This window comes from Homalodisca vitripennis, chromosome 1 (genome assembly GCF_021130785.1).
Source record: "Homalodisca vitripennis isolate AUS2020 chromosome 1, UT_GWSS_2.1, whole genome shotgun sequence".
Classification (NCBI taxonomy): Eukaryota; Metazoa; Arthropoda; class Insecta; order Hemiptera; family Cicadellidae; genus Homalodisca; species Homalodisca vitripennis.
Window position 1 is genome coordinate 27,876,509 of NC_060207.1, and position 17,784 is coordinate 27,894,292.

General features: G+C 37.4%; 1 protein-coding gene across 1 annotated transcript in view; it reads left to right on the forward strand.

The window, feature by feature from the left end:
* The window catches only part of LOC124358667 (aryl hydrocarbon receptor nuclear translocator-like protein 1), a 172,111-nt gene that overhangs the window by 120,951 nt on the left and 33,376 nt on the right, over positions 1 to 17,784 (forward strand). Inside the window, exons 2-3 of the mRNA XM_046810974.1 lie at positions 5,862 to 6,028; positions 16,141 to 16,256. Coding sequence (XP_046666930.1) covers positions 5,862 to 6,028; positions 16,141 to 16,256 — 283 coding nt within the window. The remainder of the gene's footprint in view (positions 1 to 5,861; positions 6,029 to 16,140; positions 16,257 to 17,784) is intronic.

Consider the following 17,784-nt stretch of genomic DNA (forward strand, 5'->3'; position numbering starts at 1 on the left):
TTGTGACTGACTGTCTCTGCTTACTCCCCTCCCCCAGGTATCCTGTAAGTATAGAGCGTACAGTTGCACTGTGCTCGGTTTACTCTCCTGTCTGAGAGATACAGAGAGCACGCAGTTCCAAGTTGTGACTGACTGTCTCTGCTTACTCCTCCCCCAGGTATCTGTAAGTGTACTTGCACTGTGCTCGGTTTACTCTCCTGTCTACAGAGAGCACGCAGTTCAGTTGTGACTGACTGTCTCTGCTTACTCCCCCAGGTATCCTGTAAGTATAGAGCGTACAGTTGCACTGTGCTCGGTTTTACTCCTGTCTGTCAGAGAGATACAGAGAGCACGCAGTTCAAGTTGTGACTGACTGTCTCTGCTTACTCCCCTCCCCCAGGTATCCTGTAAGTATAGAGCGTACAGTTGCACTGTGCTCGGTTTACTCTCCTGTCTGAGAGATACAGAGAGCACGCAGTTCAAGTTGTGACTGACTGTCTCTGCTTACTCCCCCCCCCCAGGTATCCTGTAAGTATAGAGCGTACAGTTGCACTGTGCTCGGTTTACTCTCCTGTCTGAGAGATACAGAGAGCACGCAGTTCAAGTTGTGACTGACTGTCTCTGCTTACTCCCCCCCCCCAGGTATCCTGTAAGTATAGAGCGTACAGTTGCACTGTGCTCGGTTTACTCTCCTGTCTGAGAGATACAGAGAGCACGCAGTTCAAGTTGTGACTGACTGTCTCTGCTTACTCCCCCCCCCAGGTATCCTGTAAGTATAGAGCGTACAGTTGCACTGTGCTCGGTTTACTCTCCTGTCTGAGAGATACAGAGAGCACGCAGTTCAAGTTGTGACTGACTGTCTCTGCTTACTCCCCCCCCCCCAGGTATCCTGTAAGTATAGAGCGTACAGTTGCACTGTGCTCGGTTTACTCTCCTGTCTGAGAGATACAGAGAGCACGCAGTTCAAGTTGTGACTGACTGTCTCTGCTTACTCCCCCCCCCCAGGTATCCTGTAAGTATAGAGCGTACAGTTGCACTGTGCTCGGTTTACTCTCCTGTCTGAGAGATACAGAGAGCACGCAGTTCAAGTTGTGACTGACTGTCTCTGCTTACTCCCCCCCCCCAGGTATCCTGTAAGTATAGAGCGTACAGTTGCACTGTGCTCGGTTTACTCTCCTGTCTGAGAGATACAGAGAGCACGCAGTTCAAGTTGTGACTGACTGTCTCTGCTTACTCCCCACCCCCCCAGGTATCCTGTAAGTATAGAGCGTACAGTTGCACTGTGCTCGGTTTACTCTCCTGTCTGAGAGATACAGAGAGCACGCAGTTCAAGTTGTGACTGACTGTCTCTGCTTACTCCCCCCCCCCCAGGTATCCTGTAAGTATAGAGCGTACAGTTGCACTGTGCTCGGTTTACTCTCCTGTCTGAGAGATACAGAGAGCACGCAGTTCAAGTTGTGACTGACTGTCTCTGCTTACTCCCCTCCCCCCAGGTATCCTGTAAGTATAGAGCGTACAGTTGCACTGTGCTCGGTTTACTCTCCTGTCTGAGAGATACAGAGAGCACGCAGTTCAAGTTGTGACTGACTGTCTCTGCTTACTCCCCTCCCCCAGGTATCCTGTAAGTATAGAGCGTACAGTTGCACTGTGCTCGGTTTACTCTCCTGTCTGAGAGATACAGAGAGCACGCAGTTCAAGTTGTGACTGACTGTCTCTGCTTACTCATCTGCGCAGATAGAAGTAGAGATATATACTCGTATGCTCGACTCGGCACATGTAATAAAGCTAGTGTCTGGTCTGGTGTTTGTGTTTAGTTATGTTTTGGAAGAATGACTTCAGCAACATCAATGCAGCATACTGGGCTACTTGTTCACTACAGCTTTATACTAATAAGATTTAGCAACCTCGTAATTTGCAAGTTATTTTGGAAATGTGTGGCGATACTTGCCATTAATAGGTTCATCCGTTCATTTAGTTACTATTTTCGCTAGTTTTTGTTACTAATAGGTTTAACAACATCTTAGTTCGTTGTTAAATACTTTACAGTAGAGTTCAAAGGTGTAGTTAGCTATTCCTTTGCCGATTGTTCGCTAGTGTCTTTTATTAATAGGTTTAACAACTTCCTAGTTCGTTCTTAGATTCTTGGATGTAGAGTTCAGCTATTCCTTTGCTGATTGTTCGCTAGTGTCTGTTACTAATAAGATGTTATTGATACTTCTGAAATGATACGAAATAAGGTAGCTGATGAAAGACAAACTCTTGTCCAAGGTGTAATAAAATAAATCTCAGAGCACATCTCCTGACAACTCTCCGAGTAGTACGGGTACACTTCTAGTGAAACAAAACGTTTTGTAGTTGTAAGAAAACACGACTCCTTTTATGCGCTTATGTACTTGTCTGATATAACCTGAACTTTCATGTATGGCTGTTTTTTCGTATTTGCACAGGATTTTAAATTGTTCGTTTAGTAGTATATAACAGAAACAACTTATCAACTCCAATCAGTTTTATTCCGGTGTTAAACCCCCATAACTGTGAAATTAGCACAACTTTTTTCAAATAATCGTTAAATGTTTTGTGCACATTTGTTAAGGCTCGCAACAGTGGATGAAACAGTGTACACAATATTATTTACTGTAACATTATTCCATGTGTAACGGCTATCATGTTGCGTACAATACCACATTCGTAATATCAACAGTGTGCACCATGCGCCTTGATCACATTTCTGAAATCTACGTAACTTTCTCAGTCCACGTGTTAAATAGAAATGGAAATTAGTATGTTATCCAATTGTGAATGTTTCTTAAGTTCGGAGATGATTAATCATTTAGCTTAACAGCCATAGGTTTATTCACTGTTTACCTAAAGGCCAGTTTGAATAATTATCAGTCCCAGATATACGACAATAAATACCATGCGGCAGCATGATTCAAACCTTTCTTTTTTAATAATTTGTAGAAATTAGTAATCTGCATAATATATGTGACGTTGCATATATTCTTATATCGACAGGTGTAGTTTCAGAGATAATTACGAGATTAAGGATATGTTTTTAATGTGTTGCTACTCCCAAGACTAGTATAGAAGGATTTTACGTTACGTGGGATAATATTCTGATAATCCGATTGCGATGAAAGGCGATAAGTTCTCTCCTCCGCACACGATCTCAAGTGGTTGTGCGCAGTATCAGTGCTGTGACATCTCCTAAGGTACGCTACGTGTAAAATGTAAAAGAATCAAAGCTGTTGTAATAATAAAATCATTTTGACAGTGTAAATTTTGGTGCTATTTAGTTTAGTAAGCACATACAATGCACTCTTGTGTAAAATGAACGTCAATTATTGATGTAGACTATTGATGGTTAGCATTACATTTGTAATAAATAAATTATATATAAATGAATTCAGAGTGAGGTGAATAATTTCTTGACGACTGAACTTATTGAAACAATGTCATTTTATTTGAAACTATTTTTATTTGAATAAACGTTGAACCAACCACAATCCTTGAGTGTACGCTAACGGAGTAAACAAGGCTGGAGATAAGATCTGACTAAAGTGTCGGAAGCAACATTAGTGAGTGGTCTTGACAACGACGAGTTCGAGAGTTTTACCACCATGTCGGAGGAGGGCCACGGAGAAGGGTATGGAATTAGAGGTTGAGCAAATTTTAAAATATGTTGTCCGCTTTGGTTGCTTATCGCAAAATATTATTAGAATCAAGTTTCGTGTGTTTTCTATAATTGTTCATGCCAAAGTTTTGATTTAATTCTAGCGGTGTTCTATACTTTTATTTTTCGATTTATTTTTTTCTCAGTTTTCATATGTCGGCATACATACTGCCTTACACTAAATGTTACTGGTGTCGAAGCTCTAATTATATGCTAAGTGTTGAGTTGTACAAAATAATGCCATACAATAACTTTCCTTGCCAGCGGCTATACTTGATATTAATACTTCTACAAAATATTATGATAAATTAATTATTTAATTTTTTTCAGTGACCCGAATTTCACATTTATCGTTTGATTTACAGTCAATAGTTATGTTTCATAACATGTTTAAACTCTTTATTTGAACATTCTTACTGTTACTCGTGTACCGTCCTAATGGAAAAATAAATACTCTTGTATTTAACAAGATAGTTTACACAAACACATAATGTAGGTCTATGAACCGAAGTGTATTATTTTACGAACGTAAGAAACTTTACAGCATTGTGGTTTGTAACTCAAATCTTAAGAATTTATGTGCATGTTTTTTGTTGTAACATTAATTATAAACAAGCTTTATAACCTTTTGCTAATTATAAAGTTGTACTCGTATGTGTTAGTGTTCGTTATTATTTAATAAAATTATTAATAATTCTGTTACTGTGTATCAGTGACTAATCCGTATTGTTGTATGTGTTAGTGTTCACAGTGTGAAAGGTGTTTGTGCGCCACACTTGGCAGCAGTGGGCCGGCACACTGCCAAGTTGCCAATTCGTCTAGTCTTGAACTTGGTAATGACGTCATTAATACTACGCTGGTCTGACCATTAAGTAAGAGCTGCCGAGTATGAACATCGCAACCTCGTATGAAAACCCATCCCCATTCCTCAGAGTGAATAAATGATAAGTACATTTTGGATGAACATCGTTCGTCGAACACTGTCAGCGAACATTGGATTGTTCGCTGGCAAAAGTTTGGTATTCGGTGCGCGGCCCTTTCGGTTCAGCCAAAATTTTGGCCTCATAAGAGCCACTTGTGCTGCAGCCCGTTTCTCGCCGTGATTTTGTGTTTCAAGTGTGTTTGTGTTGTATGTACACCGTAACACAGTTCTGAAAACAGAGCCTAAAATCCCAGATGCGTTTTTGAACATGCAAAGGCTCTGGATGTTCAGTAATTAATGCTCTCAAAAAGTGCGAAAACGTCATCTGCTAGAATGACGTAGGGCACCACGAATAACTTTCCAGGTAAAGTTTTATCGAGAGATAAGTTCGCCTGTTTATTTTCTCGCTTCTCCAAAAGTTCACTTTTTTAAAACCCTTACATCGTACATCCTAACTTGACATCCATCCTTGAACATCACACATCCACGTATAAAAATAAATAGCATCCACAAATGCCATTAACACTGTATTAAAGTGTACTTTGTGGTTTATGATGACTAATACACGACGTGCTTACCATCAGGTGCTTCAGCAGATGGTGGTGTCTTCATACGAGTGTTTGTTATAAACAGATAACGCTACAGACGCTAATACTGTGCAGACTTCTGGAACTGTGCTTCATGTCATGTGCTTTGTTTGGATAAGAGTCACCACTCGGGAACATCCTCAATGTAACTGTTAGTCGATCTTTCACACTTATTGATTTTCAAAAATTCGTATTGTATTCAGTAATTTCAGGACCTATTAATGTTGTTCGAAATTAGAAGTTGGAGAACTGGCGATATGTCGTCAGCTCCGAAATGTCACCACTATATTCGTATCGAACTGCCTCTGCCGCCATCGACGACTCTGTTGATGGCCGATAACTTATACTCGCAGCAGAAAGCAATTAAATGGCGACCGCACTAACATCAATTTTCACTGACAAAGCAAACACTGAATTCACAGCGAACACCATAGTTTATATGAAAATCATCGAATAAATGTTCGGCAAACATTTTTGTCAACACCATATTGTTTGACGAACATGTCCGTCGCGAATGTTTAACCAGTGTAGATGTACCTTTAAGAGACTTTCCTGAATCCCCTGAGGTTTATTAAGAGATTAAATTTCTCTTTCTCCGTGTCGTGCACAGGTGCCCAACATAACCTCAATCATCAGCTTCGTGCCTTATCAAGTAAACAAGATCAGCGTTCCCATAATTAATGTACAATTCTTGTTTCAGTTCCAACCGCCAAATGCGGAACATGGCGGAGAAGATGCGGCGGGACAAGCTAAACTTCTTCATCAATGAGCTGTCGACCCTCGTGCCCATCATCAGCTTCTCCCCCAAGAAACTGGACAAAACCAGCATCCTTAGACTTGCAGCGACTTACATCCGTTTACACAATGGTAAGAACCGCCTTTACTTCACTTTTTAAATGTCTTGACTTTATTTATATACACCTTCAAAACTCATATAGCAATGATTATATGATTATTTATTTATGCAAAAATTAAGAAAACCCTTATTAGAATTGTAAGTCCTTAAGGCATAGTTGTCCATCTGCCTTACTTATAATACAAAATTCAAACGTTTCACGTATGTTGTATTTTATCAAGTCTTCAGTGTGATCACAAATTAAAACTTTGTCATTCATGTCATAATAATGGATATTATAAATTTCAAATTCAAGTAATATAAAATTTAGCGCCTGCAGCAGCAATGGTAGTGTGTTGGATACAGTCGGTGTTAAAGAGAGAATGTCGTCACTGTTGGTGTCAATGTAGCTACTTCGGTGTTACATTAGCGCTGTTAATGTTATTTATATACACATGTGTTTTAACAGCTCAATTTAGCAAGTGCAATGTATTTGCAAATTGTAAGTGTTTTACTATAAGAAAAGCTGATCATAATTGTATATTAGTAGGGGTCACCCATTTCAGTGTTTGTTTTTAATCCAACTCGATCTACGCTTGATTGTTGACATTGGACTTTTAAAATTTACTGCATTCAAGGTAATATCCAATACATTATTTTAGTGAAGTGCTCTCAATAACTTGATTTACATGGGGAATATCTGTAATGGAATAACACAGTATGTGCGCATATGTATTTGTGTGTGCGCGCCTTTTCCGTAAATACCACTTTTTCAAATTAAAAAAGTTTCATGACTTTAAATTTTGTTTATTATTATTATTTAACACAATAGCAAGTTTATATTTTTTTTACGATGGCTTTAATTTTTTTACGTGTTATTATTGAGATAGGCACTTAAATAAAGTGGGTGATATAAAATCGTATAACCTTCGGTGCTTTCTGAGAAAATAGTTCCTTTCTGCGTGTAAAAATAGTTTTGGAAACAAGCATCAGAGTCATAACTCGCCTTTATAGCTAAGCACCATATCCCAGCCTGCACTTTGTGTCTCAGCCTTATTAAATGGCTATTGTAAAGGTCACTTTGCTACAAAATCAATAACCGAAACAACTCAAACCTGAAACAAAACACAACGCTTCAGTACATTTACTGTTTGTCTTTGAATTGGTGCTCAAACAACGTTTTATTATGTGTTGGAAGCATATGTCTTGATAAATTGTTTTAACTGCATAAATTAAATAATAAGCTTACATTACGCTAGCAACTCAACAAAGAAAAGTTAAGTACTCTTTTAGCATAAATGAAATGAAATGAAACAAATGAATTATTTTATTATTAGACTTAAAAATCTATATTTTCTTGGACAATATTCTTCAAACGATTTGTAAATATTTATTTGTGGAGTTTCCTGGTAATGAAATAACGAAGTGTGTTGTCAAAACAAAAGTAATAACGATTGTTGTGTACTTAATAGTTTCATTTAGTTAAAAAATTGTCTTCACCCGCGTGCTTACAGAACCGTGTGGACGGGTTTCATAATTTCACGGAGACAATAGTTTCCCTAGTGTTGTGCAGCGTCGTCATGACTACCAACAAACTATCGGTCGTTAGGACCAGCGATCACATAAGGAACCAATATTAAGATTGGTTCTTTATGTGATCGCTGGTTAGGACCTTTCCAATTCGTTATGTATACACATTGCCGATGTATTCATCGCCTGGAGACAAAAATAAACAGAAGGACCTTGGCAATTTTAAGAATCTGGTGCGATAGTAATAAAATAGAAAATAAATGTTATCAAAACTAAAATATATAAATTTTGATTTTAGAGTTTTCATTTTCCAATCTGAATTTGAGAGTACCACATTCCTAAAACTGTCCTCAAAACTTAATTATTGTACTACGGTCTAACTGTATAGGGAAAGTAGACTCAGCTTTCAAATATCTTGGTGTATTTTTAGATACAAAACTTAACGTGGGAAAAATCATATTAATTAATTATTTATATAAAAAATTAAAATTCCTCATTACGGAAAATTTTTTATTTTTTTAAAAAATATTTGTGGTGAAAAGCTGTTGAGAGTACACTATTATTTTGCACTAAGTTGACTCTCAGGCTTGCCAGTATGCGATCAATGCTGGGGAGGAATACTTTTTAAATATAAAATAAACAAAACATGGCCTCCGTTGTTATTCAGATCCATTTTTTAAAATAATTTTAAACCAAAATCGGAAGAGCGTTGAAGTTCTTTTCCCATATACTGCTCAGCTAAGATTATTACCTTTACAACATCTTTTTGTTGTTTAAGGTGCTATGTGAAGGCTCTTCTATTTATGAGAAGTGTGGTAATACAGGCACAATCCATTTAATGTATAGAAGAACGAAGAAACTTAGTGCAAATACTTTTTTTAAGAACGCCTAAAGTAAAGAAAATCGGTTGTTTGAGACATTGCTTTTAAATATCGTTGAGGCTGGCGAAGGATAATACTTTAATCAACTGCCCTTCTGAAGTTAAAGACTGTAGCACAGTAAAAGTGTTTAGTATTAGTATGAAAAAATGAGTGTTATTTTGAAATAGTAATTTCAGTTTCTTAAACAATACTTCTTGTATAAATTTATTCAATTGGTATGTTGGCTTATTTCTTGGTTTCTCGTCTCGTTATATGTATTTTGTTAAAACTGTAAATAGCTAGGTGTATTTAATTTTATTACCTCAATTTATTAATATTAATTTATTTGTATATAGGTGTATTATATTTATTTTCATATTATTTGTCGCTGTTTTAAAATATTTACCTGTTTGCCGTAATATAGTAACACGACTAAGTTTTAATAGGCTAATCAATTCGATAGTACACATTAGTCCAAATAAGGCAATTTGTATTGATAAGATTAGAGTTCAGTTGATTAGCAGGCTCGGCACGGACGTGAGCAGTCTATTAATAAGAAGAGTTTGGACTCTCGCTACATAAACATTATTTTGTTCACTATCAGATATTATTGCGCTGCCACACTACTGGGATGAAGTGGCAGTGTTTATTCCTAGAATGTAGATTGTTGTCGAAACTGTATTTTTTGTGGAGGAAATAAAATCATTATTTCATTATTATCAGTATTCATGGTAGATGGCTTAACCTGGCCTCACTCACAAACTCTCGGTCGTTAGGACCTTTCCTCGTTGTATGTAGATAACACTGCCCGACTGCCGATTAGTATTCATGGTAGATGGCTTAACTTACCCACTCACACAAACTCTCGATCGTATAGGACCTTCCATCGTTATGTACAAAACACTGCCCACTGCCGATGTATTCATGGTAGATGGCTTAAGTTACCCACTCACTAAACAAACTCTCGGTCGTTAGGGCCTTTCCATCGTTACGTATAAAAACATTTTTGCCTATGTATTCATGGTAAGAGATGGCTTAACTTGCCCACCCCATAAACTCTCGCGTCGTTTAGGACATCTTCTCATCGTTATGTTACAACACTTGTCCCACTGCCGATGTTATTCATGGTAGATGGTCCTTAAGTTACCACTCAAACTCACAAACTCTTCGATCCGTTTTAGGACCTTCCATCGTTTACGTTATACACTGCCTTTGTATTCATGGTAGATGGGCTTAAACCTACCCACACCCACAGCCTTTGGTCCTTTGTGTTCTTCCATCGTCGTTATGGTATAACCACTGTCGTTGTAGTTTCATGGTAGATGGGTTTAACCTGCCACCCAACAAACTCTCGGGTCGTTAGGAAAATTTCCGATCATTATGTATGTCGATGTATTCATGGTTAGCTGTCGATGGCCATAACGAATACAAAGTATCTCGTAACCTACGCTTGTAGCGCGTTAAAAAATAAGGCCTTAATGTTTTATACTTCATCGTAGCAATAAGTATATTAACTGAAATATATATTATGCAAGTCTGAGGACTACCGCAGGTTCTTCGAACCTGTATGAGCACTTTTATAAAATTATATTTCCGGCGCCAATCGCCAATGTTTGATTTTGGCCTTGTTGGAACACGATCAAGAAAACTAGTTAAAAAGTGTATATTTTTGGTCATTTTAATCTACTCCATCTTTAGTATTTTTTGCTCCAAATCTGACTTTGCCTCTCTTCCTCATCTCAAGGAAATAGATAGTATATAGGTCTGGAGAAACCTACTTTTGTCAAAAGGACAATTTAGATACGATACGTTTTCATAAACAGTCTCTTAAATGTATAGTGTAAAAGTCTAGACTAACATTTGTTTAATCTTTATATCTGCAGACTACCACCATATACCCGCTCCATTTGCACGGCTATGTAGTAGGCGTTTTTGCACAATTTATGCACCACTGTGAGTTCGAAAGTGAATTATATTCCCGATGCCAATGTTGTGTGGGGGTGCCGTTTGCCTTGGTTGATACGATCAACAATATATGGACTAGACAGATGTTTATAATTATGGGAGCATTGTAATTTGCTTCGATCTTTGGTATGTATTTGTTCCATAGTTGATTTTGTTTTATTTTCCGATCAAAGAAAAATATATCACAGATTTAGAGGAAAGCCTACTTCTGTCAAAAGGAGGAAAATACAATGAGTTTTATATTATTTCTTTAAAATTTATTAGTAAAACTTTTTTATATTTTAGAAAACTTAGCTGGAAGTGGTAACATTAGTTTAAATTGTCCAGCGAAATTTCATGAAACATAGTCGACTGCTTCAAAGGGGGTGTTCGGAGTCAAATTCTGGCCGTCTTATGTTTAGGACATTTTCTAAGGTAGATTAATACTGACCTATTCGCTGAAATCTAAATTCCTAATTCTTAATAAAATAAAAACTGTCTAGACAATTTACTCGCTATAAATGTAAGCAAATAGAAAATAATAAACAATGTTTACACAAAACAGTTGATTACATTAGACATGATATTTTAATTAATATTTAACAACTTTAGAGACCAAGATGGGATTTTTCGCAACATTAGAAACCAGTGAGGCGTAGCACAGAGCGTTTTTCGAAATAAGAATAGGCCTATATTCATCCGAATGTCCATGTAAAATTTCAATACAATTGGCTGAATAGTTTACGCGTAAAAGCAAAACAAACAAACAAAGGCGCTTTCACATTTATAATACAAAAATATTAAGTTAGCCCAAAAATATACATTTTGGCGGGAAAAAAATTAATAATTTTTATTAATTACGGAGGCTGTTTTATTGATATTCTCTAAAAAGTACTCAATAGATTTTTTTTAAATTTTTGTATAATTTTTAAGGATTTTAAGCTATTCAATCTGTAATTTAGTTAATTTATACAGGAAAATGTATCTGTTTAATTTTTGTGCACACCAAAACTATATACATATCTGTCTATCTAAATATTTACATGCATATGTACAGAATAAATGGTAAAATTTGGATAGTGTAGATAAACTGGTTTTAGATTTGTATCGAATTTTGTCGTGAAAAATATGAATATTTAAACTTTTGGTAAACAGCGTTTGAATAAGAACATGATCTGCCAACTGGAATAAAACAAAAAAACGTAGTGAATAAATCTGTATTTATGTTATTTTATTTATTTATTTTATTAATTATGCCTGTTTGCAGCATATGGCACATGTTGTTTTTGTCACATTATAATACAACAAGTGCATAAAATAAAATAAATACTTACATGTATATGGCGCCTGCTTTCAAGTTGCAAGTTGTGTCGAAGTGCAATATTATGCCTAATGTTCTCCACTCTACCCATAATTAGTTATGTGGTAAATAGAACAAAATAATCACATGCAGCAGCACAAAATGGTTTATTCCACCTTATTTCACCACTAAGTCAAATCAGCACATTAGCTAATTGTCAAAACCTTTGGCATGTCACCTTTCTTCTTGAACATTTAATATGAAGAAAAATTTATTATAATAATTATCATTTATGAATATAAGGAACTTGTGTAGTAAATATGTTTATAAATAAAGGTGACGTATTGTCATACTAAACAACAAGTAAATATCTGCTAGTATTTGCTATGATACAATATTCCAAATTATGATAAAATAGAATAACTTATAAAAAATGTGTTTTTTTTTATATAAAAATGAAGTTGAAACATGGCTAATAATATATTTGTCTTCTGAAACATAACCTAGAATACTAAAATGAACATAAAAAGATACTTTTAAAAATCTTGATTTTTTTACTTATTTTCAGTAGTGACTCTCCTTAATATTCGGAATGTTGTTGTTTACTAGGATCAGATGTTACTAATGTGGCACTGAGCACTGAATGCTACTCGTTTTGTACTAATTAACCGTCTAGGGAGTAGTAACGTAATGATCAGAACGCGGTAGTGCTGTTAGCACGAATGCTTAATAGTGCCGAGCTCACATAGTCGACGTAAATGAAAAGCCGTCTTCTAAGCTACCAAGGGATTCTTGCAGTAATTAATTCCCTCACTCATCTGTGACTACTACCCGTTGTTTTGTACTTATTACGTACTGTTGTCTGAGGAGTGTTAATGTAAGGTCAGATCCTATGTTGGTAGTGCTGTTAGCACGAATGCTTAATAGTGCCGAGCTCACATAGTCGACGTAAATGAAAAGCCGTCTTCTAAGCTACCAAGGGATTCTTGCAGTAATTAATTCCCTCACTCATCTGTGACTACTACCCGTTGTTTTGTACTTATTACGTACTGTTGTCTGAGGAGTGTTAATGTAAGGTCAGATCCTATGTTGGTAGTGCTGTTAGCACGAATGCTTAATAGTGCCGAGCTCACATAGTCGACGTAAATGAAAAGCCGTCTTCTAAGCTACCAAGGGATTCTTGCAGTAATTAATTCCCTCACTCATCTGTGACTACTACCCGTTGTTTTGTACTTATTACGTACTGTTGTCTGAGGAGTGTTAATGTAAGGTCAGATCCTATGTTGGTAGTGCTGTTAGCACGAATGCTTAATAGTGCCGAGCTCACATAGTCGACGTAAATGAAAAGCCGTCTTCTAAGCTACCAAGGGATTCTTGCAGTAATTAATCTGTGACTACTACCCGTTGTTTTGTACTTATTACGTACTGTTGTCTGAGGAGTGTTAATGTGAAGGTCAGATCCTATGTTGGTAGTGGTGTTAGCACGAATGCTTAATAGTGCCGAGCTCACATAGTCGACGTAAATGAAAAGCCGTCTTCTAAGCTACCAAGGGATTCTTGCAGTAATTAATCTGTGACTACTACCCGTTGTTTTGTACTTATTACGTACTGTTGTCTGAGGAGTGTTAATGTGAAGGTCAGATCCTATGTTGGTAGTGGTGTTAGCACGAATGCTTAATAGTGCCGAGCTCACATAGTCGACGTAAATGAAAAGCCGTCTTCTAAGCTACCAAGGGATTCTTGCAGTAATTAATCTGTGACTACTACCCGTTGTTTTGTACTTATTACGTACTGTTGTCTGAGGAGTGTTAATGTAAGGTCAGATCCTATGTTGGTAGTGCTGTTAGCACGAATGCTTAATAGTGCCGAGCTCACATAGTCGACGTAAATGAAAAGCCGTCTTCTAAGCTACCAAGGGATTCTTGCAGTAATTAATTCCCTCACTCATCTGTGACTACTACCCGTTGTTTTGTACTTATTACGTACTGTTGTCTGAGGAGTGTTAATGTAAGGTCAGATCCTATGTTGGTAGTGCTGTTAGCACGAATGCTTAATAGTGCCGAGCTCACATAGTCGACGTAAATGAAAAGCCGTCTTCTAAGCTACCAAGGGATTCTTGCAGTAATTAATTCCCTCACTCATCTGTGACTACTACCCGTTGTTTTGTACTTATTACGTACTGTTGTCTGAGGAGTGTTAATGTAAGGTCAGATCCTATGTTGGTAGTGCTGTTAGCACGAATGCTTAATAGTGCCGAGCTCACATAGTCGACGTAAATGAAAAGCCGTCTTCTAAGCTACCAAGGGATTCTTGCAGTAATTAATTCCCTCACTCATCTGTGACTACTACCCGTTGTTTTGTACTTATTACGTACTGTTGTCTGAGGAGTGTTAATGTAAGGTCAGATCCTATGTTGGTAGTGCTGTTAGCACGAATGCTTAATAGTGCCGAGCTCACATAGTCGACGTAAATGAAAAGCCGTCTTCTAAGCTACCAAGGGATTCTTGCAGTAATTAATTCCCTCACTCATCTGTGACTACTACCCGTTGTTTTGTACTTATTACGTACTGTTGTCTGAGGAGTATTAATGTAAGGTCAGATCCTATGTTGGTAGTGCTGTTAGCACGAATGCTTAATAGTGCCGAGCTCACATAGTCGACGTAAATGAAAAGCCGTCTTCTAAGCTACCAAGGGATTCTTGCAGTAATTAATTCCCTCACTCATCTGTGACTACTACCCGTTGTTTTGTACTTATTACGTACTGTTGTCTGAGAAGTGTTAATGTGAAGGTCAGATCCTATGTTGGTATTGGTGTTACGACAACACTAATGTACTTTTCGTATGGTGGTGATACGATCAAAGTTGTATCTAAACAACGTAGCTTTTTTTATTTGCTCATCATTTATATTTTTATATAAATTTATCTATTCAAAACACTTCTTACTACAAAATCAAAGTAATTAAAATATAAAAAGCTTTTATCTTATATATATATAAATCTTGAGTCACGATGTATGTTGCCAATAAACTCCAAAACGACTGAACCAATTTCAATCAAATTTCACATGTATCCGTAATTTAGTCTAACTTAGAAGATAGGATAGTTATTATCTGAATTATTCGCTTATGTCGTGAATATAAACGAATAAAATGAAGAAAAGTTTTCAAAGCGCCTGCACATTATAACCTGCAATTACGAGATAGATACGTATATTAAACAGTGAAACACTATTTGAAGGCGCTAAGTTATGATGTATAATTGTCTAAACTAAATTTTTGGTTGAACTTAAAGGTTGAGTGGTAGACCACTTTGTAATAAAATACATTATGCATGTACAATACATTTTTGACATATTTTCTTGATCGTGACATCAAGGTAAAATCTACATCGGGGTTGGAAATATAATTTACTTCAACCAGAAATGCTCATACGCGGGCAAAACTTACGAAAAGCGTGCGAAGCCGCGGGAAACAGCTAGTAAGTATATATATTTTATAATTGGAAGTGTATAGAGTGCATCAAATTGGTATGAACTTAAAGCAATTTGACCACGTTGTAGTTGAGACCGAGACCGACTAGTGCTGCCAAACTTTGTTATTCACAGTTCTGTAATATCTGAACCCCAACTAGTTGCGATCATTAGCCAGAGTACCTGCCCCTTATTTATGCAGTTATGCGCAGTTTTTACGAGTATAGCTGTCGCGGAACTAGTTAGTGAACAGTTCTCTAGTTATTCTGCATACGTTTTACGAACCTAGTCTCGTTAATACAGTTAGGTAAATGACTTCTTCAGCTCTGTTGACTTCTGGATCAGTAGTTTACACGATGTGGGGCTTGCAATTAACTGAGATGGAAGAACGTTGCACTTCCGACAGCGTGTTGAAGTGTCGGCAACATGGCTGCATTTAAACATTACTTGCATTGCATTTGTATAAGGATCATGGAGAAAGGGGACCTTTAGAAACCTTCAAAAGTTAGTAGTAAAAGTAAAATAAACTACAAATATGAGGTATTCGCAGATACCTGTACTTATAGGCGTTTTTCGTCTTTAAATACTCGACCCTAACGAATTAATTTAAATCTAGCCCATCTATTCCCTTTATATACCTGTTGTGTTTAAATGGGCGATACAATAAATTACGCTCTTTACTGTTTCAATATTCTAATCTAATCGGTTAACGGTTAACTATATGTCATAGCTACAAAATTATGCCACATACTTTATTATCTCTACAAATAGTTCACATCAGTCCCTGCTGTACGACTGTTAACTTAGACTAATTTTATTGTGATGATACTAAAACAAACGTGAGTGATATTTAACAGACATTTTACTATTAGGCACGTTTAAATAACAAACTATAGATAACATCTTTTAAAATATATTGGGGATATAATTGGTTGGCATATTTTATTATATTTGTGTTAATATACTCATATGTATATTGATAAGTTACTTGATAGTATTGAACACTATAATATAATATTTGTGGTGTGTGTGTGTTACAGTAATATTTGGCTCGGTGCGGGGCGAAAGCAGACGATCCCCGTCCACGATCAGACAGACGATGGAGTATCTACCGCAGTATCTCGCGTCGTTTAACTGGTCCGAGAATGTTCTCGAGGTAAGCTGAAAATGATAGTATAGAATTAAGATTATATTCACAAGCCACGGTTAAACAGACGTTGGAGTATTTACTACAGTACCTCGTATCGTTAAACTGCCCCGAAAAGGTTGTCGAGGTGAGCTTCCACAGTCCACGATCCGACAAAGGGTGGGGTATTTACTACTGTTTCTCGTATCGTTAAACTGCCCGGAAAAGGTTCTCGAGGTGAGCTTCCACAGTCCACGATCCGACAGAGGGTGGAGTACGTACTACAGTATCTCGTATCGTTAAACTGCCCGGAAAAGGTTCTCGAGGTGAGCTTCCACAGTCCACGATCCGACAAAGGGTGGAGTATTTACTACTGTATCTCGTATCGTTAAACTGCCCGGAAAAGGTTCTCTATGTGAGCTTCCACAGTCCACGATCCGACAGAGGGTGGGTACGTACTACAGTATCTCGAATCGTTAAACTGCCCGGAAAAGGTTCTCGAGGTTAGCTTCCACAGTCATTGATCCGACAGAGGGTGGGTACGTACTACAGTATCTCGAATCGTTAAACTGCCCGGAAAAGGTTCCCGAGGTTAGCTTCCACAGTCCTTGATCCGACAGAGGGTGGGTACGTACTACAGTATCTCGTATCGTTAAACTGCCCGGAAAAGGTTCTCGAGGTGAGCTTCCACAGTCCACGATCCGATAGAGGGTGGAGTACGTACTACAGTATCTCGTATCGTTAAACTGCCCGGAAAAGGTTCTCGAGGTGAGCTTCCACAGTCCACGATCCGATAGGGGTGGAGTACGTACTACAGTATCTCGTATCGTTAAACTGCCCGGAAAAGGTTCTCGAGGTGAGCTTCCACAGTCCACGATCCGATAGAGGGTGGAGTACGTACTACAGTATCTCGTATCGTTAAACTGCCCGGAAAAGGTGTCGAGGTGAGCTTCCACAGTCCACGATCCGATAGGGGTGGAGTACGTACTACAGTATCTCGTATCGTTAAACTGGCCGGAAAAGGTTCTCGAGGTTAGCTTCCACAGTCCTTGATCCGACAGAGGGTGGAGTATTTACTATTGTACCCGTTATTTTTTAACTGACCCGAGAATGCTCAACAGTTAGTACTATTGCATTATGTTTGCTTTCACTAAGTAACTAATGTGTAAGGTACAACTTGGCCTAGTTATTGGTAGCCCACACAAATACTAGCTCTTGTGCGTACTTTGTGATAGCCTTGTACTTTGTACTACTTGTGTGCTTCGTGTACTTGCTTTTCTCCCGTCACGCATAATTTATATTCCGTATAATGACTATCATTGTAGGAAAACTGACATAGTAGTTGAATGGATGACTGTAAAGTTGCCTAAATCTATTAGTGGTGTATGTAGAGCGTTTCTCGGATATTCATGAGCCGGAATGAAACCAAGCTGTAATGAGTAGTCTTTAATAGTTGACAGTAAAAGAGTTCTGCAGTAAAATAAGAAATTTGAAAAGGTGGATACGTGGATGTAGCCGTATATTTTCATTTCGTTTAGTCTACATATGTTTAAACAAA